The following is a 27,779-nucleotide window of genomic DNA, read 5'->3' as shown; positions in this document are numbered from 1 at the left end:
TTAATGTTTCTTCTATCATGCGTTTGAGAATGCAATTAATTGAAGTAAGTCGGTGGGTTTTTCTTCTTTCATTAAAATTAATTTATGACTTTTTTTTTTATATATATATAATAAAAACTGGTGAAGAGTTAGGCTGGTGGTCTCTCACATAAAATCACATCCTTCTCTAACTATATCATGCAAAACCAATTGAACCCCTAACCTGTCACACAAAATTGTCTTGAAATAAAACCCCTTTTTTAAAGATGACAACGTGATTACCTTATGAGAATTTAATTTTAATTAAAATTAATTAATTAATTGTTATAACTTTAATTACCCCACTTGTGACTGGAAACAAGGACTAAAATGACAAATTTTGCACTTATTGCTATATTATAATAATTACAATAAAATTAAAATTTTCATCTAAAAAATTTCACAAAATTAAAGGTATTTTTTTTTAAATACCAAAAAAATAAAAATTAAATTCTTAAACGTAAGAAAGTGGGGGTCCCACAATACATTATTCACTCACTATCCCCCGACCCCATGCCCAGTTGTCCGTACAGAGACACCGGCTAAAAAAGAGACAGGGGACGAAGATAAAGGCAGAGAAACTGGGAAACCGTAACTGGGCCCCACAAACGTGGGCTTGAAACAGGAAGAGAGTAGAGTAGAGTAGTATCCCACACTTCGCAAGTGCGATAAGGTAGTGGGGTCCACTTTTGGGTCACGTTCACAACGGGCATTCGCCTGTTTATATTTTTGGTTTTTTTGTTTTATTGTTGACGTTGAGATCAGCTTACGTGGCGGAGACTGCATGGAGCTGATGCGTGGCAAATATGCCGCATGTCAGTTAAACAAAAAATCGCACCCTCATTGTCTTTGGTTAAAACACCAAATCCCACGTTTTGACAGACGCAAAGGTCATATTGAAATTCCTTAAATGCCCCTACATGTCTACTTTAACCCAGAAAAACACGGGGTATTTAATCCAAAAATTAAATAAAAATCCCATTAAAGTTAAAAAAAAAAGGGAAGAATTTATATAGTAACCAAATCTAAGGACAATATCTGCCACCATATGTTTTGCTAAGAAAATTTGTGTACAATAAAAATAACGATTTGATTCCCCCCCCCCCCCCCCCATCTCTGTCTCTCTCTATTTATTTATAAAAGCAAAGTCTTTTCTGACTTTCTCTTCTCTCAATTAGACACCCAATTTTATTGAGGGAGAGACGGAGCCCCCTCTATCTGCCTGTTTTTTCTTCTTTAACTTTTGCATGCACATTTCTTCTCCTTGTTCAAGCTAAAGACTCTCTCTTTCCCCTCTCCCTTTAGATCTCTCTTTCTCTCTGTATCTCTATATTATTCCTTCTCTTAGCAAACTAAAGAACAACAACAAACAACTACACATCAAAGCAAAGCAAGCCAAACCAAACCAAACGTAGAAGCAAAGGATAAAAAACCAACAGCTTTATCCAATGGCAGTTGAAGCTCGGCATATGAATCTTTTCCCAGCGCCTCAGTTAATCACCAACAGGTACTTTAAAATATCTATCTCCTTTTCTTTATTAAAAGAGGTTTTAATTTGTTTTCAAGTTTCTTTCTTTCTTCTTATTTTAACATGATGTTTTCTTTTATTTCTTTTTTGTTGTAGCAGAGATTTTATTAAAACGAATCAAGGGAGTGGCAATATATACAATACCCAGATGGATTCTTGTGTTCCTTTGGTTGATACAATGCAAGAAGCTTCACAGCTTTTTCCATTATATCAATCCCTTATTTGTGATCCAAATATTTCAGCCAAAACTTCAATCAATAAAGCTGATAGTGGCCTTACCTACAACATGAATATCCCGGCTTCAGCACCAAGAAAAAGGCCTAGAGATTCGTTCACCAATGGCTTTGATTCATACTCAGTTGCTCAAAAGAACAATATTTCCGGTGTTTCATCTCTTCTTGATGATGATGTCTTCTCCCAGATCCAACAACAACAACATGACATTGACCGCCTCGTTGCTGAACATGTAAGTTTTTTAAAAAAGCCAACTTTTCTTAATACAGCTGTTTCAATGAAAAAAACCCTTCTTTCCTTTTTTAATTTTCAGTTAACGTGATAATTTATTGATATAAACTTTTCATATTTTTGCATTAATTACAGACAGCAAAAGTGAGGTTGGAACTTGAAGAAAGAAGAAAGAGGCAATCAAGAATGTTGATTACAGCAATCCAAGAAGGGGTTTTGAAGAAACTGAAGGAAAAAGATGAAGAGATACAAAGAATGGGGAAACTAAACTGGGTCCTTCAAGAAAGGGTTAAAAGTCTATATGAAGAGAACCAACTGTGGAGAGACTTGGCACGAACAAATGAAGCCACGGCCAATTCCCTACGCACCAATTTAGAACAAGTCCTGGCTCATGTTGGCGAGGAACGCCATGTGAGCGGGGAAGGCGCCGCAGCCGCGTTGGCAGATGATGCAGAGTCTAGCTGTGGCAGCAGTGACGAAGGGTGGCGCAAGGTGGTGCCACCACAACCACATGGGAGTGGTGCTGCTCAGGATAAGGTGGTGGTGGTTGGGAATAATAACAGGAAGTGTAGAAAGTGTGGGGAGAAAGAGTCAAGTGTGCTGCTGCTGCCATGCAGGCATCTATGTCTCTGTACAATGTGTGGGTCCACCCTGGTAGGCACTTGCCCTGTTTGTGATTCTGTTACCAATGCCAGTGTTCATGTTAACATGTCATGAAAGTTTTTCTTTTTTTCTTTTTCTTCTTTTTAGAGTTTTAGTGAAACAAGACAAGAAAAAAAAAAAAAAAAGAAATGCAAATATCTTTTTAGAAATGGATTATAGAAATTTTTTTCATTATTACTATCTGTTTCATCTCATTCTTTATCTATATTTTTGGTGTGTGTTTATCTTCTCTCTTGTTTTAGTACTCTATGTTTTTACCATTGAGAACGGTGATTTTTACCTTTCTAGTAACTGGAGAAAGGCCAACGGGGTGAGAAACTACCCAAACTTTTTTCCTTTTTTCTTTTGGTTATATGGGATTTGTTTTTAATTCATTTGGCAGCAAAAGACTCAAAGGTTAATAAAAAAAAATGATTTTTGATGAATTGGTAGAATGCAGGGGGTGAAAAAAGATATGGTATTTAGACTTAGACATTTGGTTGTGACTTGTGAGGGGAATCTTGTGCTGATGACTGAACTGTGTAAAGTAAAAAAATTGTCAAAGTTAAAGCATTATTGTTCATTTAACAAGTGGGGACAATTCATTTTTCTGGTCTCTGCAACACAACTTTCTTTTTGCTTTTCTCCTTTCTTAGAAGAATGGGTTAAGAGTCCTGACCCTTGAAGGTAGATATTATTTTGATTTTTGAGGGGGTGGCCTTCTTTGTTCATAGCTTCATTCATGTTATTTATTGTTTTGAATCTTAAAGGATCCCCTTGGGAGGTGGTCACGTACCAATTATGAGTGCCCTTTATTCTGTGTGTTTCGAATTCCCAACCCCTTTTTTTGCCCCAAAAGAAAAGGCAATGGCAGGTTGGGTTAGTCCTCCCTCACACATCCATCAATTTGTACCAAATCTCTTCAATCCAAATATCTTTGCATAATCTAACATTAACATTTTAATTCAGTTCCATTATAGTTTAATTTGAGTACAAAAGCCCTTGAAAATTTTATCATGTTGGTTGTCTTCTCAATGTTCTCAATGTCTTTGCTTTTAACAACATTGAGTTAGCATGCGATACAAGGCAATATAATGGCCAAAAGGTGAATTGAGAAATGGATTTTATTGAAGGTTTATTAGAAGTAAAAAGCCAATTACCCGAAGTTCACCCCACAAGTTGGTTTTGTTGGCCAATCTAGGAAATGATAAGATCTAGAGCCCTCTTCTAGGAATCCCCTTCCATATATATATATATATATATTAGAATTTCAATCATTATTCATTTCTAATAAGTGGTCTTCGTTTCAATCAAAAAGTAAAAAACCATGATTTTAGTTTGTACTTACTCTTCAATTGAAATTAGATGAAAAGAAATGATTGATATGCCCCAATTTTCTCCCCATTCTTTTTCCCACTCTTTTCTTCTTGACCTTTATAATATCTTTTGTTTTTAGTCCAAATTTCTTTATTTTATAAAGCGTGAAAGGCAGGGACAAAAATAAAGTGAAATATGGCTAAAACAAATATTTCCATTCACTTGTCAATTGTCATTTCATTACTATTTTCAGTTCCCATCAAACAAAGATTTTTATGAGGTAATTCTATATTAAGAAATATTGGACAAAATATCTCCAAAGCAATTCTTCACAAGATTATCACAGTACAAACTTTTTTTTTTTAGGATGCTCTTCTTCATCTCTTTTTTGAATCATTTTGGGTCAGGTGGGATGCCATGAATTCTTTGTCTTTTTTTTTTTTTTTTTTTCCTTTTAATAAGAATTTTCAAAGACAGAAAATTAATTATGGGACTCTCAACTTGGTACCCAACAGCCAAGGAATTAGAGCTAGCTAGCTATCATTTCTAGGCAACCAAGTGTTAGTTGTCTTTCCTTTCCCATGACTAGATTTGCTCTAGAAAAGTCTGTCAGCTCAACCCTTTACTTTGAATGAGTGGTATTCAATAGTATCCACTATAGAAGAGAGGTTTGGTTCCTTAGCTTTATTATTGTTGTCATTATTTGATTAAGAAATTATAGTAGTATTTATTTGTTGTTAAATATAGATAGTTAGATGACCAAGTTTTAAATGCTTAAACTAATAGGATAAGGTTCTAAGTATTGTGTTGTTTAAAATCTAATACACTCCTCTACCAACAAGTTTAATAAATGATTAATGAACAAAATTGGACAGTTTCAAATTAGAATTTGATATTTCAATTCTAATGAAATGTTGTTGAGTTAGTTGAATGATTAATTATCTCTAAACTTAAATTAACTTAAAGGGCAACAATGGAGCCAATTATCCATTTTTTTCTTCTTCTTCTTCAAATTATATTTGAATTATTGGCTAAAAGTTAAAGCAAATAGGGATGAGGTATAAATTGATCACTTAAATTATGTAGTTAATTTTACTATTATAGTTCAACTAGTTAATTCACAATATGAGACAAATGATTAAGATTTAAGATTTTTATATAGATATATAACATTAAATGATGTCTAGTTAAATATTACTTAAAATCTAAAAAAAATATCGATAAAAAGAAAAGAAATAGTTATTAACATTAATTAATTAAGATATTGAAAAATTAAATTAGAGGGTGAGATAGATGTGCATTAAAGTAAGAGAACGTGGCAAGTGGGAAGAACTGAAGGAGGAGCTGAGACGTCAGATATAAAACAGGCACTGATAACTTTTCAACGTTGGCCCACTCCCCATGTGTAATTTTATACATACAACAGGAATATAACAGTACTGCATGGATTATAATAAGATATGTAATGTAGGGAAATCTGCATGGCAATGGAAGTACCATAATAGGTTTTTGCTTCAAAAGAAACAGCGTAAAATACAGGGTAAAGGCAAAAGAAAAAAAAGAAAAGAAAAGAAATTGAACAGAGACCACTGATAATCTTTGAGTAGGACCAATCGAAAAAAATGGTTTTGTCTCTCTGTCAGCATGAAACCCCACACACCTTTATATGCGTGATCCAGTTGCAAACTCCTACTTTCCTTTGCTTTGCACACACATCTCAAAATCAGCATCATTCATTTCATCTTTTTTACATCATTTTGTCATTTGTGTAGTAGTGTGGATATACAAACCCCTCCCAAAAGAAAAAAAAAGAACCCTAGAAACAAGCCGAGGACCTGCAGCAAAGGTGTACGGTTGTGGGTCGTGACTTGCTGTGAGCATGAGAGAAGATCATGCATTGAAACTTCGGCGTTTTCATCTTTCTTTAATCTGCTGCTGCAGCACGGCAGTGCAGATGTTAAATAATAGTCAGTACTAAAATAAAACCAATTTTCTTTTTTGTGTTGGGGTTTGGCAGAAAGCTGTGACGCTAATCTTGGAGGGTGCAAAGCCGACAAAATCAGATAAAGAGTGAGAGAGAAAGATAAAAAGATAGTTGTGAAAAAAAAAAAAGGCCATAACCTGCTAATTTTGGCACTTTTGTCAGAGTTTAAGTGTCCCATAAATTATTTGTCTTCTGAATAATGACAAAACCCTTTCGAGGGGGGAGGTGGATCCACGTGAAAGGACTTTGCTTTGCTTGGCTTTACCCTACCCTTTGTGGTCTCTTCTGCGTTTTTGACAAGTGTAATTTTTGCCATCCTTGTTTTACTGTTTCCTTACCAACCTTCTTCCATGTTATGTCATGTTTTGGGCCCCACTTTTCGTTTTCAAGTTTCATTGAAGTTACTTATTTGATTAAAATTGCTTTCTAGAGTTACTCGTTAAAGTTTCTCATGAAAGAAAAATGAGATCGATCAAAAAAATTATAAAAAATAAGGTTGAAGAAGGCATATATCTAATTACACATGACATCTCATGCTTTCTTACGTTTCGACTAGTTTCCAATTGATTTTTCCTTTGTTTTTTATTGGGTGTAGAAATTAAATTGCCATGGCTAGAAATTTCAACATGTACGAAAGGGAAGCAGATAAACACTATTTGACCAGGTTTAACTTTCAAAGTTAGGCAGGTTTTCTACGTGAAGATAAGAGTTCCAAATGAGAGACATGACAAAGATACTCAAAAGAAAATAGATGTGTCAAAGGCACTCAGAAGATTGATTTTGATGTTTGAATAAAGTAGATGAGGGGGTTTCTCCTCTTCCTTTTTCTTTTTTTTTTTTGTTTTAGTGAATGATAAAGAAAGATAAAACGCTAGACAACTGACATTGAAGCAAAGAAATTTGGTGATGGTGGTGGGAAATTTTCACAGAATAATCGCTTGCTGGTCAGCTAGAATTTACAACCAAGAACCATAATTTCTAAAGGGAAGCTTAGCTTTGAAAATTCCCAATTTTTTTCCTATAGGAATTCCAATAAGGGATTTTAACCAATCGTGGTCCAAGTCTTCGATCAAAAAAAAAAAAAAAATTAAGGAAGCTTCCTTTGTGATACTGTTGCATGGAGTGGAGACATTGTCTATTAGCAATGAAGCATAATTCAACATGACTTAAAACTAATATCGCGTCCAAATTAGACTGTCTCAATATTATATTCCTTTGTTCCTTTTGGAAAGATTGGTTTATATTATAGACACCGATTTTATCCGGATCTACTATTTTCAATTCTTGTTTATTAATAATAATAATATTAGTTAAAATTAAAAATTTATTAATTTTTAATTATTAAAAAATACTATAAAATATAAAATACAAAAAAAAAAAGAAACAGAACCAAAAAAATTAAGATGGCAGTGGTGCCTTGCACGGCACCACTGGCCACCCACCCCGGGCCTGTCTCCTCACCATACCCTGCACCTCACTGGTTCTGACTGCCCAGAACCACCACCCATTCCTTGTCAGGCGTACGCTCAACCTGCTACCACAATCTCAGCCCCATAAAGTACCAGAGCTCCTTCCTTTCAGTCGTTCTGGAAGCTCTTAGACACCCTTTTGGCACCAGACACCTAGCTTTTCCCCACCAGACACACTGCCCTCAAACACTTTCTCCTCTTGGACACATCCTCGAACAAAAACTTAGACTCCCAAAACCTAAGCACCTGTACTCAAACCAATAGCCACCACCAAAGAAGCTCACACAGACACACTGCTATTCTTAACCCCAATCAACCCCTTGCCTACCAGAAACCCCTCACCCACCAGAAACCAAAATACAAAAAAAAAAAAAACATAATCCTCGCTAGGCGAGGAACCCAACGCCACGCTACTTGCAAAAAATAAAAAAAATCATCATCAGCTTCAGTTTTTTTGAAAGATGCTAAACAAAAGTAAAGCAAACCTTTTTGAAAGATCTGAAATATCAAAGCCATCGAAGTTTGAGATGGGTTGATGTCAAAAATCTTAATTTTTGTTTATTCCCAAATAACTTTTTAAAATCTCAAGCCCTTACAACTGATCTTGACATATATCAAAATGTCGCATTTGGAGATTAAAAAAAATGTCGAATATGTTTGATTTTCAAGGAATTCATGTTATTTATGAAAGCTTATGTTTCATTTTTTAGCTTGCGTGAAAAATTATATGCTTCTTTCACTCCCTTCAAGGGTTGGAACTTTTTGAATAAACATTATTATCTACAGAACTATTACATTCATTTGGAAAGAAAATCCTCACCTTTTTTATTTTTGATAGGGATCGTCAATTTTTTTAAAAAAAAAGCTTTAAGCGTAATTTATCTGGCCATCAATGAGTTTTAAGCCCAGTTTATCTAACCATCAATGAAGTTTTAAGCCCAGTTTATCTGGCCTTTAATGAAGCTTGAAGTCCAGTTTATCTGACCATCAATAAGTTTTAAGCCTAGTTTATTTGGCCATCAATGAAGTTTTAAGCCTAGTTTATCTGACAGTTTTAAGCCCAATTTATCTGACCATTAATGAAACTGTAAGCCCAGTTTATCTGGTCATCAATGAAGTTTTAAGCTCAGTTTATTTGGTCATTAATGAAGCTTTAAGCCCAGTCTATTTGGCATCAAATGAGGTTTTAAGCCCAGTTTAGCTGACCTTCAATAAAATTGAAGCCCAGTTTATTTGGCCTCAAAAGAAGTTTTAGAGTTTCAAGGTTCCATCCAGAATAAAAAAAATTATTGATGCAAAACCTTTTGAAAGATCTTGCATTTGCATTACTTGTATCATGAGAAAAATATTTGACCTACAAAAAAAAAAGGATATTCAAATTTGCATCGCTCATCTATGCATCATGAAAGGGATATTTGCATTTGCATCACTTACATCTATACCACAAGAAAAACATTCGCATTTGCATCAGTTGCATTTGCACTTGCACAAGATATTTGCATTCTATCATAAAAAAATTTACATTTGCACCCTGGCATCCGCATCCTAAGAAAAGATATTTGTATGAGCATTTACATGAAAAGAACATTGTCATTATCAAATATAGTTACATCAAGCATTCGCATTCTTGCATTTGCATTGAGATTTGTATTTTTATCAACATTTCCATTAGCATCATTTGATCAAGATGAACATTTGTATCATTGATTGCATTCATTAACTCTGATTGAGGAAAAGCCATTTTCAAAAAATTTTTAAATTTTCAAAGTTCTATTACCTCTTATTAAGAGGAGCATTTAAAGATTTTGATTTTTAAGACCTCCGGGCATAATTTCGATTTACGATGTTATCCAAATCGATTCATTATTCTCGACTTGTGGTGTTGTCCCAATCGATTCTGTAAGACCTTCGGGCATGATTTCTGTAAGACCTCCGAGCATGAATTTTGATTCGCGGTGTTATCTTGATCGATTTATTATTTTTAACTTACGATGTTATTCAGTCGATTCTGTAAGACCTCCGGGCATGATTTCTAAGACTTTCGAGCATAATTTTGATTCACGATGTTATCCCAATCGATTCATTATTCTCGACATGTGGTGTTGTCCCAATCGATTCTGTAAGACCTCTGGGCATGGTTTCGATTCACGATGTTATCCCGATCGATTCTTTAATTTCGACTTGTTGTGTTATCCCAATCGATTTTGTAAGACATCCGAACATGATTTTTAAGACCTCCATGCATAATTTCTCGACTTACGACGTTGTCCCGATCTATTCTTTACTTTTTGACTCGCGATGTTGTCCCGGTTGTTTTCTTACTTTTTGACTTGCGGTGTCATCCTGATCGTTTTCTTTATTACTTGACTTGTGGTTTTAAAAAAAAAAACTTAAAAAAAAAATTCATGATTTGCTTTCGGACAAAATCGTTGTCTTTATCTTTGCCTTATTCCTGATTCTCAGTAATGTACAAAGAGGGGAAGCTGTAGACATCGATTTTATCCGAATCTACTATTTTCAGTTCTTGTTTATTAATAATAATAATATTGGTTTAATTAAAATTAAAATTTTATTAATTTTTAATTATTAAAAAAATAATATAAAATATAAAATACAAAAAAAACAACAAAAAAAATAGAAACAGAACCAAAAAAATTGGGATGGTAGTGGTGCCTTGCACGGCACCACTGGCCACCCACCCCTGGCTTGTCCCTTCACCATACCCTACACCTCACTGGCTCTGACTGCCCAGAACCACCACCCATTCCTTGTCAGGTGCACGCTCAACCTACTACCACCATCCCAGCCCTATAAAACACCAGATCTCCTTCCTTTCAATTGCTCTAGAAGCTCTCAGACACCCCTTTGGCACCAGACACCTAGCTTTTCCCCACCAGACACTGCCCTCAAACACTCTTTCCTCTTGGACATATCCTCGAACAAAAACTCAAACGCCAAAAACCTCAGCACCTATACTCAAACCAATAGCCACCACCAAAGAAACCCACACAGACACACTGTTATTCCTACCTGTAATCAACCCCTCGCCCATCAGAAATCCTTTACCCACCAGAAACCAAAATACAAAAAAAAAACACAGTCTTCGCTAGGCGAGGAACCCAGCGCCACGCTACTTGCAAAAAATAAAAAAAAAATCATCAGCTTGAGTTTTTTTTTTAAATGATAACAAAAAATTTTGAACCTTATCTACGTAAATCGAGATCGTTTCCAGTGAAAAAGAGATCGGATCCAGAAAGATCACGTCAAATAGAGCTTCTAAGAGGATTTCAAAATTTTTCGACCACCGACGACCACCACAAGGGGCCCAGACGACGGTCGACGCGACAGCACGACATCGACAATCGGTCACCGATGGATTCCCCTAGCTCTCTCCAGAGCTCTGAAATTTTTTTGGGAACAGAAGAAAATGAATAAGCTGAAAAAAAAAAGAGGGTTTTTTATAGGGGAACAAAGAACCAAAACGACGTCGTCTGGACCAGGAAGGATCCGTGCGTGCGCCTGTGACTCGACTCGGGATCCACGCAACGACTCGCTGACCCAGTTCCTCTAACAACTCTAAGTCGGTTCGATCAAACTGGACTGAATCGCTCCTCAGTCGATTCGATTGAGCCGCGAGCTGAACCAACCCTTTTTCGATCCAACCGAACCGATCGTTGACGGGACCGTTGACCGGTTCGGTTCAATTAAAAAAAATTTTTTTTTTGAATTTCTTAATTTTTTTATATATTATTATTTTTGTTATTTTAAGTATTTTTTTTTATTCATGCATGTTAAATTTAATAATAATAAATAATAATAAAAGTAAGAAAATAATTAAAAAATATATTAAAAATGCTTAAAAAGGAATAATAATAATATTTTTGATTATTTTTCTGCTTAGATGTTAGAGGGAATAAAACATATTCCTAAAAAATAATTTCGCCTAGATGTTGGAGAATTATTATTAATAAATTTTTTAAAAAATGAAATATATAAGAAATTTTTAATTAATTTTCAAAAATCGTTAAAATCGAACTCGCTCCAAAAATCTGCTAGATGTTGAGAATTTTTAAAGATGTTCGTATTTTCTTAAAAACGAAACTTTAAACACTAATTCTTAAATCCAAACCTTTAAAATTCAAACCCTTAAATCAAAACCCCAAACCTCAAATTTTAAAATCGAAACCCTAAAATCGAAACCCTAAAATCTTCAAACTCTAAAATCAAAACCCTACACCTTGCATACCATAAAATCCGAGCCTTAAGGCTCTCTAAACCTTAAAACCAAACCCGAAAACCCTCAAAACTCAAACCAAAACCCTAAAATCCGAATCTTCAAAATCTTGAAACTCTAACCTTAAAACCTTTACTCAAACCCGTACTCAAAATATTTTGAAAACTCTAAGGACACATGTGAAAATCTAATTTGAAGTAATTTATTCCTGAATGTCGCCTAGATGATGGGGTGTTTAGGAAACTTTACTTCGTTAAATTTTTTTACACGAGTTTTTAATTCGCATTAATAATAAGATTAATAAATAAAAAGTATAATAGTAAATTGAGATTTTAAATATAAACAATTGCAACTAAGCTCTACCTAGATGTTGGAGAGTCTGAGTGGTCTTATTATACTTAAGAACCCAACTTTAAAATTGCATCTCATTCCACATAAAATTCATTGGCATATATTCATTAACGTGTTATCATTGGTAATTATTTGTATTATTTTGTCTTTAATTTTTATTTACTACTTGGTGATAAAATATTTTATAATAAAAGAGAATAATACATTTTTTACTATAAAATAAAATAAAAAAATAACATTCCGAAGAAAATGATTTTTGGTACTCTGCCTAGATGTTAGAGAGCTACTAATAATTATATTTTATAAAAATTGTTATTTCATTTTAAGGATTATTGTGTTAAATCTTGAATAAAAAGAGTTATTTTAAATTTTACCTAGATATTGAAGAATTTTAAAATAATTCTTTAACTTTGAGATTTTCTCAATATTCTTAAATAAAGAGCTTTAGCAAAATTTTATTTTTTCAAATGAAGGGAATTACTATTAAATTTTAAGTTAAAACCATTTTTATCCAACACCAAAAATGGAACATAATTAAATGGTACCAATTTATGGGCGTTGTGAGAGTGCTAATTTTTCTCTACAAGTAACCGACTCCCGAGCTTAACCTAATTTTTCGTAGATCGAAATTTATCTTTTTGATAAACTTTAAACTCGTTTTTATAGTTTTATTAAAAAGATAAACTTTTAGGTGACCAATTACACCTTAACAAAGATTGGTGGCGACTTTTGTTTTATTTTTTTCGATTTTAAAATTTTTTACGTCTGACGGTCCCAAAACCATTACGACACACACACACATACATATATATATATATTTATACTTTCAATATGAGAGCACAATTATGTAGATGTCAATTTTACAAATAATATGCTTAGGGAAAGCCTAATCACATCCACCGTCATGATCATTGATACTTGACCTTCCAAATCACCTAATTAATTGTAATGACACGATGATCAGATTCATTTGATTCATTTGCACATGCACTTTACTTAATAATTTGAAATTGATATTAATTAAGTTCTTATTTTTCGTTTCGAGAACGTAAGTGACATTGTATAATTTAACTTGAATTTTTTTAACATATATTTGATTGTCAATAATAAACTTAAGGAGCAAGTAGATTTTCTCCTAAATATTTTATTAGAAGTTGAAAACTGTTGTGTAGAGATCAATTTTGATGAAGCAATGATGGAATAATGTATGAGATTTATACCCCAAAATTAAGGGACTTTATTAGTTTCATGACATAAGTAATAGCTACCTTATACACATTGCTGACCATGGCCTATCACCAACTGGCTTAATGATAAAAGTTTGGTTAGCGGCCTTTCTTTATTTCGTTTATTTATTTATTTATTTATTTTTTGGGTACTTCCTTTTGTAACATCTAAGATATATGTGGCAACCACTCTATCCAAAGGGGACAAGCAGATGGCACATTAATTTCATCTAACCCACAAAGAGAATTTTTTTTTCTAAGCCAAATTTATTAAAGTAATCAAAAGATTACAAAATTAAAAATAGCTAGCAATTATAACATTGTTATAATTATTTGCATCCTAAGGTTATTTTAAGTAATCATGCACATAAACATTTGATTCAATATTAAAATTTTGTATATTCTTTTCTTAAAAAATCGAGTTAAAAATTTTATTTGTCAATAAAAAATTTAATTAATCAATTAATCCTATTTATCTTTTTTATAAGTTCTATTTAAAATCATTTTCAAATACTTCACCTTTATTTTTGTGTGCCAACTTTTCTTGATTTGTCGGCTTAAAAGCTGATATAACCTTAATTTACAATGTCACGTGATAAGCAAACAGCTTTGATGGACGCATTAGAATCCTACGAATAACATATAATTTTTTTTAAGCAAAAGAATAACATATAATTAAATATGAGGTGAAAACATCATTATCTTGCTTTAGTTGTTAAATAGCCTTTCTTTTGAAATTAATATTTTATTCCCATCGACTTGCAAATGCTGGGATTCTAATTAATAAAATTTTACCCAAAAAATATTTTAAAAATAATTTTAAATTATTAATATTATAATAAAAATAATGTTCCTAAATGAGCCTCCAAATTAAAAAAAAATGTAAATGTAAATAACTAATTGAAGGCTTCTTTTATATAGTAATAATAATAATAGATTACATAAATGAAAGCAATATTTGATGATGGAGATTTATTTATTTTTTATTTTTGGTGGGATCCACTTAATTAAGGGATTTTTTTTCCCTCTAAGACCAGCATGAAACATGGAAACTCTTGATTGAAAAAAAAAAAAATCAAAAGTAACCTATCTGTTCGTAAGAGTAAAAAATTTCACATGAATCCACCATTTTCAAGTTTCTTTTTTGTTTTCTTATTTTCTTGCCTAAAATCTCCCTTAAAATTATCTAAAACCTAAACAAATTGGGATTGAGATTAATTTAATGAATCCTAATGTATATAACATAAATCATGTTTAGGGTTTTAGATAATGATTCAATAGCTTTGATAGTGACACCACTTTGGCACAATATAATAATCTGCAAATGTTCTATACTTTGTTTAATTTCCTAGAGAGTCGTTAGCACACGGCATTGAAGTAGATGCGCTACACGTAAATTAAGGTGTCATGAATCTCTATGGACGTTTCCTAGGCCAAATCAATTAATTTTTTAAAGAGAAAGTTGACCTTTTTTTTCTTAAGTAATTATTCAAGCTAAAGGGTGTTATTTGGGCCATAAAAAAAAAAAAAAAAAAAAACCAAATTTCGCACCAAATCAATGAATCAAAATTACCTTATATAGTAAATTTCCGGTTTAATTTAAATGATTTATTTAATTATTTTTACAAAATATTATTTAAAAAATTTGATATTCAAATTATAACACTTATAATTATAAATTTTAAATCTAAATTAACACCCTAAATTTGATATCATCTCGCTCTTTTTCTTTTTTCCAGTGGAAGAGAGTTTAATTAAGTTTAACTTCGATGTAGTCAATGAAAATTACTTATTTCATAATTTTGCACTCTCTCTTTATTTGTATTCTTTTAGTAATATTTTCGAAAATGATATTTTTCTTCTATATTCTTTTAATATATTCTTGATGAATTGAAATCACATGTATATCTATCTATCCCTTTCAAAATTCATACACCCACAATATCCAACTTGTAGTTTTATGGAAAGGCCAATTTTAATCAATGGATTAAGAAATTTTTAGGGAAAGGCCAATTATTCTCTGATATATCCCTCAAGAAGGACTACAACAAACCACCCCCCCAGAAAAAAAAATCTTTAATTTTAATCAATGGATTAAGAAAATTTTTAGTGTTGCCCTTAGGTCCATGCACTAAAAACATTAAGTAATTATCATCAAATTAAATATACTTAATGAGATGTTAATTAATTAAAATCCGTCACTCATTTGAGATTAGTTAAGCAATGGTTGGATAGATGGTGCACCAACTTGCCGCCCATGACGAACCAGTGGATTATTGATCATCAATTAATCTCTTATAGTTGACAAATTCTCTCTCTCTCTCTCTCTCTCTCTCTCTCTCAATCTTTTTAAATAAAATGGAATATTCCAATTTTAATGCAAATATCTGTTTCTTGGTGTCAATGTTACAAAGTTTCGTCCATGATGAAAAATTATTAGGGTTGCGAAAAGGGTGTGTCTCATCAATACTAAATTAATTGTGTACTTCTCAATGGAGTGTTTGGCTTGGTTTGTGCAACGTATAGGATATATATGTCTAATCTCATCTTTTGTTATTCTTTTATTATCTTATATATCACTAGCTAAAGAAAAATGGGGGCCTACCACCCTCATGCCTACTTCAATCTTCACTCTTGATTTAGAAAAGGAAATGTGAATAAACTATAAACCACAACAACTTTGCATTTGCAATCTTGCCTTGACCAAAGTGAAACCAAAATAAATAAAATAATAAAATAAAGTATCCTTAATGACATAGAATCACATCTCCATGTCATGTGGGCCTTTCCCTTTCTCCCAAAAACTTTCTTTTTATCCTCCATCATAAAACGCATTAAGATAGAAAAAAGTTCATAGACTCAAAGCTCCATATACTATGCACCATGTCTCTTTTGGTGGAAAGATGCACTCAACAGAAAAAGATTTGTTGTCATTTTCTTTTGCTTTGCTTAACTTCCTAATTGGTTAATTACAATTTGATGAACTGAAATTCCTGAAATTTTATCATTAAGCATTGAATTTGATCAATTAAATATAAATAGGGTGAAAAACTAGATTCATTCATTGTTTTTGTGAAAGGACACATTCAATCAATCAATGTTTTGGAGGCTAATGGAGGTGTAGGGGAGATATATTGGTGCATTGTTCCTTTCAGGAAAGGTGGTGGATGCTTTGAAAACTTTGTCACAAAGAGAATAAGGCTCATCTTTTTGACAACATGGCCATAACAAGAAGAAAGTAACATTACAGCCTATGAAGAAAACCTATTAGTTCATCCCACATGTTTTGCCAACCTTCTGCTATCAAACAAAGTATTGAAAATGACACATTAACCTACCATATTTATTATTTTGTATTGGTATTTTTTCAGTTTTAGGGACCCATCATCTGACACAAAATAGAGGATCCCAGTATCTAGGCCCATGTCTTTGTCCCTAATCTTTGAATCTCTCTTTGATTAGGGGCAGGTAAAAGACAATGTAAAATGTAGTAGGGTGAATGGGTCCCAGTTGTGTAAAGAGTTGGAAAGGTGTGTCATAAAGCAGTCCACTTTAGATTTATCCATATTCCATGCAGTTGGGTGGGGTTTTGAAGGGGATAGAGTACACAAAGCTGAACATGAAATGTGGATCCAATTAAGAGCTATGGGGCGCTAGATGTGAATCTTAACCTTCCTTTCACTTTTTATATTTTTTGGGGGTCACTGTTTAAATGTGAAATTGGGGCACACTTCTACTGGTCCATCACCTTAAAATTGATGTTTGCTTCTTTTGTTCCCTCTAGAACACATGTGCCCTTTATGATATGATCCCACTCCCAAAGAACAAGTTGTAAGAGATAGAGACCTATAGAGGGAGAGAAGGAGCACTACCAATCGAGAATCATGACCCTTCCACAATGCATATCTCCTTTATTTGGGAATTTTAAAGCCTGCCAGCCATATAGATTTGGTAGTGTGATTTGTATAGATAGGGGGTAGTGGAGTAGAAGTAAAGCTAAGGGATCATTATTCCATGGTTGAATCAATCAAAAATCCAATAAGGATAATCCTATAAGAGAGGGAACCAATAAAAGTATTCTTTTTTTAGGGTGTTATCAAAGATGGGTGAACACATCATATTCTCCCACTAAAAGTATAGTAATTCCCTTGTGCTAAGCCTACAGAACTTTTTGGGTCCTTTTTAATTCCATTAATGGGAGTTTGAAGATTGCAACATCAAAGCTGTTTAGTGCAAATCAACCCAACGCCCATCTTGGGTAGAATGATTATGCCTTGCTTTTTGAAGTTTTTAAAACCTTAAAAGTCCTAGTGACCAACATAAATGGTTTTATAGTGGATGGTTTTTTCAAACACCGAGAGAGATAGAGATTGTGATTCCTTTCATCTTGTCCAAGTGGTTACACATTACATCTATAGCAAACTTGACTTTTCTATGAGGAAGAATAGGTACCCAAAGAATAATTTGAAAATAAGGGGACATAGGTGAAGTATCAAGATTTCTAGGGAACTTAGCTGAACTATCACCTTTCTTTTCCTTTTGATAAAAGTAGTATTGCTACCTGCTGAAATGAAAGTGTGGTTAGTGAGAAAAAAATTGACCTAGGAATTAACTTGCCTTTTGGATCCAAAGGCTAAAAAAATATGGAAATCTATCAGCTTTCACAGATGTTAAGCACTCGCAATGAAAATGCATTTGCCACACAGAGAGAAAAGGTTTGGCCCATCATAGTAATGGGCTGTACCGAGTGGGTGGCTCCAAGGAAATGTGGTTGGACCACACTGAACTGGTCTAACTAGAATCTTGATGTGAGGTCTATCTTGCTGTGCTGTTAAATCCAAGGCAACAAATCCTTGGCAAAAGTCAGAATAAAACTCTTTTCTAGAAGATCGTCCTTGGGAAAAAAAAAAAAAAAAGTATTGCGGTAATCCAAGATGAAAATCATGTTATAATTCATGCAACAGGATATTTGAAGAAGAACCCATGTGTTCAGAGCCAAAAATTCAACTGTGGGCTAGCTAACGGTTTGATGCTACTAATCTATGTGGTTATGACTAATAAGCCAGAATTAGTTTACCAAGAAAAACATGGAAAACTTTTAACAAGAAGAAGAATAGGCGACAAAACAAGTCTATAGGGTGGTGTGGTTATTTGGCATGGGTTTTATTCTAAATATCTTAAAAAATTCAAACCTAATTGCGACCAACTTTGTACAGCCAACAACCTAGACGAGAAACATTTGCTCAACAGTGAATTGGCAATGGATCCTTCAATTTTTGTTTTGTTCTATTTTTTTTTTTTAATAACCCTTGTTTACTTTGGTGTTTCAGTGGGTTCAAAACATTGGCCCACACCAAAATGATTGAACATAAAGGACTTAAGAAATGACCCAAATGTTTGCAGATGTGCATACGCCATTGTTCAGTGCAGCATTACCTTGGGCTCTCAAAGCCCTGAATAAGAGGGGCTAAAGGGGGTGGGAGCTGGGAGCCCAAGTCAATGAAGTCATCATTAAGGTTGGGTTGAACTTCGCCCAACCAAAAAACCTATCGATGATCCAGACTGCGTATCAAAGCATGAGATAGCAGAATTGGGGAATTTTTGGTATGGGCTCACGGACTCACGGTCATGGTGGGTGGTGACCTCATGCAGGTGCGTGCCCAGATTTCTTACACTATGAACGAGTCTGCATGCCTACTTTTCGGAGTTTGAAAATCAAATTTCGTATAATCACAAAGGTAGACCGAGGCTTAATGTGATGAACATAGAAGCATCAGTGTCACTTATATCGACCATGACTCCATTTTTAATGGTGCTTGAGATTCACCTGGGGTAAAAAGTGTATGGTCAAAACTATCCTGTGGGAACATTGAATAGTATTAGCAGCATCATACTGTTGAATAGATTGTATGTTGTATGGTTTGATTCTTAGCGTTTTAATGTGGTCCAAAGTTGCATTCAAGATTGGGATTATGTTTATGGCAGAATGGGCACGAAATGCTTTATTAATAGAGTAGGTAAATTGATCCAAGAAAAGGCATGGAAATGTTTTGTTTTATATTACTACTAATTTGCTTGTTTGATACATTATGGAAGCAAATTATCTGTTACTTCCCTCGTCCAAACTCGTTTTGCTTGACTCTTCAAGTCTTTACATCATGTTGCGTTTACACCTTGGCTTTGAACTTTGAATGCTTGCTACCTGGCTTAGCTGCAACAAAAGTCAATAAAATGGCAAATCTAGAAATTGAGGAAGCCATATCATGATTTGATATTATCAAGTGCTAGTTCATGAATCAAACATAGTTTACTTAAGCAATTATTGTGAATCCTCGATAATCTTGATGAAGAGTGGCAGTCATCAGTGTCATAACATATAAATCTATAAATCTATAACTAAACTTAATAAATAGATGGAATAGTTACCAATCTTTTTAAATTAGGTGTGATTGGCTACCTAAAAAATTTATTTCTTTAAATAGCTCGTAAGCTTGACGAATGATCCCTAAAAGAATAGGTTTGGGTCTACTAATCAAAACAAGGTTCGAAAATTCGGTTACATGTGGGGAAAGTTATAGCACCCCTACATGCCTATCCGAAGGATGGTACCATATTATTTTAAATTTATCCTAAAGTCTTAGTTCTAATGGTTTCAAAATTGTTATGTTGAATATTTGAAATAATTCTTAAGACTTTTCATTAATCTGACAGAATTTTTAAAAATACTTCCTCACCTCAAGAGTATTCAAGAATTTCATTTAATATCTTGAAGAGGTTCCGTCGTAAAAAAATTTAATTATTTAATTATTATTTTTTGTGTCAAAAATATATATAATTATTCTTTCATTTGGGCTAGATTAGATATATTTTTTCATTTTGAATTTCTAAACTTTACATCAGTGAGCCTATTTAAAAATTCTTTTTATTTTTTTTATTTCTAAATTTTTCATCATTTGAGTTAATTTAGAAATATTTTTTTTCGAAATTTTTAAAATTTTCCACTGTTTGAGCCTATCTAGAAATTTTTTTAATTATTTTTTTTGGAAAGAAAATAATATGACAATTATTTTTATTAAAATTTTATTTAAATTATTTCACTATTTGGGACAAATTTAAAGAAAATTTCTCACCTAGAGATTTTTTAGAAATTTACAATTTGAAATTTTTAAGAATCTCATCTTTGGATAATTGTTAAATATTTTCAACCCAAATTTTATTTTTTTTTTATTTTTTTGTTTGAAAATAAATATTAATTATTGTTAATGAAACTTTATCTAAATTATTTCACCATTTGGGACAAATTTAGACAATTTCTCACCTAAGAATTTCATAAAAATTTATCATTTGAAATTTTTATAAATTCCATCATTGGATAATTATTATTTATTCTCAAAATTTATTTTTATTTTTTCTAAATTTAATAATGAAAAAAATACTAAAAAAAAACACATAAAAATAAATAAACAAAATACTAAAAAATATATTAAAAAAAATGGCTCGGCTGGAACGGCTTAGAATGGCTTAGAACGGCTTAGAACGGCTCGATTGCAGACACAAGAAGCAACTAGAAGGCACGGCTCGAAGGTATGGCTTGGCTCGGCTCAATAGCGAGATTCGGCTGGGACGAGGGTTACAGAAGTGAGTTGACACGAGGGTTGGGTCACCCGCTAGAAAACGTGCGGATCTTAGGATTTATTTAGAAGCAAAACGATGTCGTTTTCAATGGATATATAAAGCTAAATCTCATCCTTTTTAGCAGAATTTTTCTTTCCCTCTCTCTCTCTTTATTTGTTTTCTCTCCCCTTTCCTCTACAATTTTAGATTTTTGGTTGAATGCTTCATTAAAAACTGGGAAAGACAGTCAGAAACTGGAAAAAATTGTTAGAAAATTTAAGTTTTGTTGAAATTTTCGCTGGAATATGAAATTTTTTCAAAAATTTTCTAGAAAAAAACTTTCAAAATTTCAAAAAAAATTCCTAAAATTTCTAAAATTACTTCTATCTTTCTAAATACCCCATTGTTTTGCTTTTGTTTTCTCTACCTCGTGTGTGATTTTTTTTCTATGATTGGCTTCTGTGTATCTTCTGATCTGTGTTCTGTGTTATATTTATAGGATCTAGCTCAAGTGTTCCTGATTAACTAGGAATCTAGCTCTAACATGACTTTTGTATTACCATAAAAACATCAGATTTATTTAATAAAAATCAAAACCAACTTCAACTTTGCCACTATTCATCCATAACACATTTTTTTTAATTAATTTTTTTTGTGTCACCTAAAAATAGATAAATCAAAAACAAAAAATAAAGATCAACCAAAAAAAAAAACCAAAAAATAATAATAATAAATTATAAATAAAAGAATGGTCAATTGGGCCTGATAACCTGGGCCTTATTGAGCTAGGCCCAATAGGCTTAGGCCCTGACCTTATTGAACCAAGCCCAATAGGCATGGGCTCGGACCAATTAGAGCATCTACAACTATTCTTTTTTGCACATTTTTTGTGAAACAAGAATTGTGTAAAGACGTAAACGTCAAATCAAGACTTAACTCGACACTTTTTTTTTTAGAGAAAAAGTAACAAAGCTCCTCTAAACAGAGGCTCAACGATTTTGAAAAATAAAATGCTTCTCTAAACAGAGACACCATAACTTTGAAAAGTAAATTGCTCCTCTAAACAGAGGCATCACAACTTTAGAAAAATAAATTGTTCCTTTAAACAGAGGTACCACAACTTTGAAAAAATAAATTGCTTTTCTAAATAGAGGTACCATAACTTTGAAAAAATAAATTACTCATCTAAACAGAGGCACCACAACTTTTAAAAAGTAAAAGGCTTTTCGATAATCATGTCCAGAGGAATCATAGATCAGATTTGATGAAATTTGTAATGAAAACTCAAAGATTCAGATTCGCAAGAACCTTTTAGCTTTGTAAGAATTTATTGAAATATGATTCTTAAAATTTTAATTTCACAAGAATTCAAATTTTCAAATTCTCAAGATTCGCATTGCAAATTGCAAGACTCATATCCAACATTTAAATATTCTCATTTGAATTTTAGAAATTCATATCAAAAAGTTCAAAGTTTCTCATTCAAGTTTAAAGGTTCACACTTGATAAATTTGGGGTTCACATCTAAAAAGTTTAAAGCTTTTCGTTTGAATTTTGGAGATTCACATCTAAAAGTTCAAAACTTTTCATTCTAGTTCAAAAATTCGCATTCAACGATCTTTAGGGTTTTACACCTCAAAGATTCTCATTTGAAACTCAAAGGTTCTCATTTGAAGACTCAAAGATTCTCATTTGAAAACTCAAAGATTTTCATTTGAAACTCAAAGATTCTCATTTGAAAACTCAAAGATTCTCATTTGAAAATTTCTTAAAGATTCTCATTTAAGACTCAAGGATTTTCATTTGAAGATTTCTTAAACATTCTCATTTAAGACTAAAATATTCTCATTTGATGAGTTCTTAAAGATTTTCATTTAAGACTCAAATATTCTCATTGATTATTTTTTACAAACTCTCATTTAAGACTCAAAGATTTTTACTTAAGAATTTCTTATATATTCTCATTTAAAAATTTCTTAAAGATTTCCATTTAAGACTCAAAGATTCTCATTTGAGTATTTCTTAAAAATTATCATTTAAGACTCAAAGATTTTCATTTTAAGATTTTGTAAAGATTCTCATTTAAGACTCAAAGATTCTCATTTGAAGATTTCTTAAAAATTCTTATTTAAGACTCAAAGATTCTCATTTGATTATTTTTTAAATATTCTCATTTAAGACTCAAATATTCTCATTTGAGGATTTCTTAAAGATTCTCATTTAAAACTCAAAGATTCTCATTTGAGGATTTCGTAAAGATTTTCATTTGAGAATTTTTTAAAGATTCTCATTTGAAGATTTCTTAAAGATTCTTATTTAAGACTCAAAGGTTTTCATTTGAAGATTTAGGACTTCATCAAAATATTCAAAACAAAAATTTCAAATGACTTTCAAACTTTTACCAAAGTCAAAATTTTATATACACTGAATGTCATGATCAATGATGCAAATGCTTTCTTAATGATGCAAATGCAACAATAGATTTTCACAATGCCATATTCTCAATTATGATTCAAATGTTTACTGGATAATACAAATACATAGCTAAACCAAAGTTTTAAATATTCTCTAAACAACAATGCAAATGTAATGCATATAATGTGGATGTCAATGTCATGAAATTCTAATCAAAATGTGGTAACATGATTTTCAAAACCCTTTCATCTCACTTTTTTCCCATTTTTATCTTTTCAGCACTCTAGAACAAATTTAATCAATCGATCCTTGTCATTTCCATCACTTGATCATCATTCACAGACTTCTTAGCATTGACAATTTTAGAATAAGTTTTTGTCCTCCTTCACCCAATTACCATTCATTGGCTTTTTAGCACTAACCACTTCAGAACAAGTTTCGTTCATCAATCCATATTATTTTCACTATTTAATCATAGCTAACAACCTTTTTAGCACTAGCCATTTCATTAACTTATTCATATTTTTTTCATCACTCGACTCATAGGCTCATCAGCACTAACAAAACTATTTTTGATAACTATAATACAATCAGACATTTTCTCAATTTATTTTAAGAATGTGAGAATAAAAGAGCACAAGGTGAATTAGGATAAAGGCAATCAATGGGGAATGAGTTTTGTATAAAAACAAATGGGCATAGGAACAAATTCAAAGCATATCCTTAGGAATGGTATTGGACAAATAGAGTAACAATATCCAAACAATGAATACTCAGACAATTCCTAATATTAATCCAAAAATTTTTAAAAACTCATTTCATTAACTTTTTAAAATTATTTTGAGCTCATCAAACTTTGCTCTAACTTTAAGGGATCTTCGAATATCTTTGATCTTTCTCCATGTGAACTGTTTATCTAACTCTTAGCTTGGAGATTTTTCTACCTAAATCACCCTTTTGGGTTTTCAATTTGAGTATTCTTTTTCTCTTCTTTTACATTTTCTCATTCTTTCATTTTTTTTCTTTTTTTTAATTTTTCCCTCTTTTTTTTTCTTTCTTTTTTTTTTTTCATTTTTTCATTTTTTTTCTTTTTTCATTCATTAGTGATATCTTCCACACATCAATTTTTCAAACACATTCTATTGCCCCATCATAAGTATGCCTTTGCCCAACATATAATCATTCAATTTGAGCATTCGCATTTGATTCAAATAGACTTTTAAATATTATAATGTAGGTCATGATTAGGGGTTATGAAAGAAATGGATAAAATAAGCTCAAAATATGTGTTTAAAGGGTTCAAAATCAAAGGATCATTTGATGCAATTTGGCATTTTACCCCACATCATTTTACTATTTTTTTCTTTTTTACTCATCTTATTCCTTACAGAAAAACTATCACTATTTTACCCTAAATCCTGTATGACATTCATTTTTCCTTTCTCTCTCTTTCTTTCTATCTTTGAGATCTTTTACGATCTTTTGTCTTTTTTTTTTTTCAAAAATTATCTCATAGTATGGAGGGTGATCATTGATCAAGGTTTTTTAGAACAAAAAATCATAGTAGGCTCAAAAGGGGTAACAATGAATGATTTTTTCAAATGGTAAAAGAAAAATGGTCATTTTTCATCTCAAATGTAAAAGCTTTCCTTGAAAATCATTTATTGAACATGTAAACACCCAATTTGATCTAGGCCCGGATCAATTGGGCCTAGTCCAAATGGGCAAGATGGGTCTTTTTTTATTTATTATTATTTTATTTTTATTGTCATTATTATTATTTTATTATTTAATATTATTATTTACTATTATATTATTATTTTATTATTTTTTTTTATTAATTTTATCTTTTCTTGATTAATTAGGAGATAATGATTAGATTAATTAAAAATAATCAAAACAAAGTGGTAAAAGTGGATTTTGACGTGAATTTGGGGACTGACAGAGTTAGGATTGGATTCAAAGTTTGAATCCTAATCCAATATGAAATTGAGATTGATCAGAAACTCTTCTGATCAATCTTTATAAATAGATGCTGAAACAAAACCCAAAGACACGGAGAAAAACACAACAGAGAGGTGAAATAGAAGCAAAAAGTATTTAGAGGTAGTTTAGAATTTTTAGAAATTTTTTTTGAATTTTTTGGAGTTTTTTCTCAAAATTTTTTAAAAATTTTTCAGAATTCGATAAAATTTTTTTGTAAGATTTAAGTTTTCTGGCGACTTTTCTAGCGAAAAACCCAGATTCTAACCAGATTTTCCAGTTTGGGGTGTACTTTTCCAATTTTTGGTTAAATATTCAATCAAAAATTAGGTTCTGCTAGAGAAAGGGGAAAGAGAGAAAGGGAAAGAAAGCGTCTGAAAAAAATCGAAAGCTTTTACCTTTTATAGCTGTTGAAAACGATGTTATTTTGGCGTTAAATCAACCCAAAAGATCCGTATGTTTTTGTTTAATTCAACTCGACCCGAGTGCTGACCCGTGTCTGACTCGATTGTCAGCCAACCCCTGCAACCGAGTTGAGCCGAGCCATTTCCCATCGAGCCGAGCCGCCTTAAGGTTTCTTTTTATATATATTTATTTATTTATTATTATTATTGTTGTTGTTGTTGTTATTTCTAAATTAGAATTATTTGGGTATTCTTTAATTTTTTTTATTTTTTTATTTTTAATTTTATTCTATTTTATTTTTATTTTATTTTATTTCTTTCAGTGATTTTCCTAAAATAAAAATTTTTAAAAATATATTTTTGAGGAAAAGTTGAAAGTATCAATTTTTCTTGAAAATAATTTTTTTAAAAAATATTTTTAAAAGAAAGTTGAAAGTATCAATTTCTCTTGAAAATAAAAAGGCTTAAAAATATATTTTTGGAGAAAAGTTGAAAGTATTAATTTTTCTTAAAATTAAAATTTCAAAAAAAATATTTTTTGAAAAAAGTTGAAAGTATCAATTTTCCTTGAAAGTAAAATTTCTAAAATAAATTTTTCAAAAAGTATTTTGAGGAAAAATGTTGAAAGTATCAATTTTTCTTGAAATTAAAATTTCAGAAAAAAATATTTTTATTTTATTTTTTTCTTTTCTTTTTTGTAATTTTTTTTGTTAAATAATCCAACAATGGAGTCTCTGCAAGTGAAACAATAATTTTCTTGCATATTCTTAAGGTGAGAGAATTTTTTTAATTTTCTGTAAAAAGTATTAAAGTTAATTAAGAATAATTTTTAATAATTAATTACTTGGTAAAATTTTTAAGACTTAATGGATAACACGAATTTGAGTTGATATCATCTTTTGATAGGTATTGTGAGGGTGCTATAACCTTCCTCACTCGTAACCGAACTTCTAAACCCTGTTTTGGTTAGTAAACCTGAACTTATTTTTTAGGGACCCTTAAGCTTAGGTGTTCCATAAAAGGATAGATTCCTTAGATGGTCAATTGCACCTAAACAAAAAATATTGGTGGAGACTCCTTAAGTCAATGTCTAGCGATAAGTTCACAGATCTAGACGTTATGACAGTTTGGCGACTTCGTTGGGGAAAATTAAGAGTCAAGCCAACAAATAAATTTGTGTTATCCAAAAGCCTAATAAATTTAAACTTTTTGTATAGATTTTTTATTCATTTATATTTATTTACTTTATTAATTATGTCAATACTATGCATATGCATAATATAAGCTCTATACCCGAGATTCGTCCCTTTATGAGGGAATAAAGTACTTATTGCTTTCTTGAGCTTTTAATACCTTCACAGTGGCTAGTGAAATACTTCTACTCAAATTAAACTTTTTTCGCTTATAGCCTGTAATGGGTGAGGATTAGGGTGCCGTACTAGTCTGTAATGGCCAATCATGTAAGGAGCAATTTGGGAACCTTTATATTTTAACCTCAAATCACATATAGTGAACCTTAGAACTGCCTAACCTATAGATAGAGCCATTTCTTTCCCTTTAGAATTGACCAAAAGCATAGGATTCATTTTTTATTATGTGTGATATTTTAATTTATTTAGGTATTTATTTGTTTATTTCTCTTTATTTGATATACCACCCTATTCTTTTATTTATATTTGTATGATTCATACTCATATCATAAAGTTGCATAAAGAACATTTACCTGAAAGATGGTCTTCAACAACAAGTTTTTCATGGACTCCATAGAACGACTGGTTTGTTCTTCATCTGTATTAGCTCATTGTGAGTCACTCAATGAATAAAGGTCCAGTAAAAAAAGATTCAACTAAAAATGGGTGACTGTTTACCAATCGAATATACTTCTACCTTATCTTAAAAGACATCTATTCTTCTCAAACAAAATAATCTAAAGGATTTAGTTGATATATGAAAGAAGATGAGTCTATCAAGATAAGAGGAGTTTTGCTAGAGGCATGGGCACATAGCACACCTTCTTACAGTAAAAGTTAACAATCAACCAATTAGAACTGAGTGTAATTTTGGGATCTTGCATACAAGTGTTTCATCTTCAATGAAGTTAACATGACACCAACCGTTGAAGAATATTC

At 31.7% G+C, this 27,779-nt stretch overlaps 1 protein-coding gene across 1 annotated transcript; it reads left to right on the top strand.

The window, feature by feature from the left end:
- Nucleotides 1–1,017: 1,017 nt before the first annotated feature.
- On the top strand, nt 1,018–2,854 carry LOC111274799 (BOI-related E3 ubiquitin-protein ligase 1-like). The gene is made up of 3 exons (XM_022859713.2): nt 1,018–1,525; nt 1,646–2,012; nt 2,147–2,854. The coding sequence occupies exons 1-3, from the start codon at nt 1,467–1,469 to the stop codon at nt 2,726–2,728; spliced, it is 1,008 nt and encodes a 335-aa protein (XP_022715448.2). The 5' UTR covers nt 1,018–1,466; the 3' UTR covers nt 2,729–2,854.
- Nucleotides 2,855–27,779: the final 24,925 nt, after the last annotated feature.

This window comes from Durio zibethinus, chromosome 26, assembly GCF_047325235.1.
Source record: "Durio zibethinus cultivar Kanyao isolate XHJ-2024 chromosome 26, ASM4732523v1, whole genome shotgun sequence".
NCBI lineage: Eukaryota > Viridiplantae > Streptophyta > Magnoliopsida > Malvales > Malvaceae > Durio > Durio zibethinus.
Note: the sequence above shows the minus strand (reverse complement) of the source record. Positions and strands in the feature narration are given on the sequence as shown.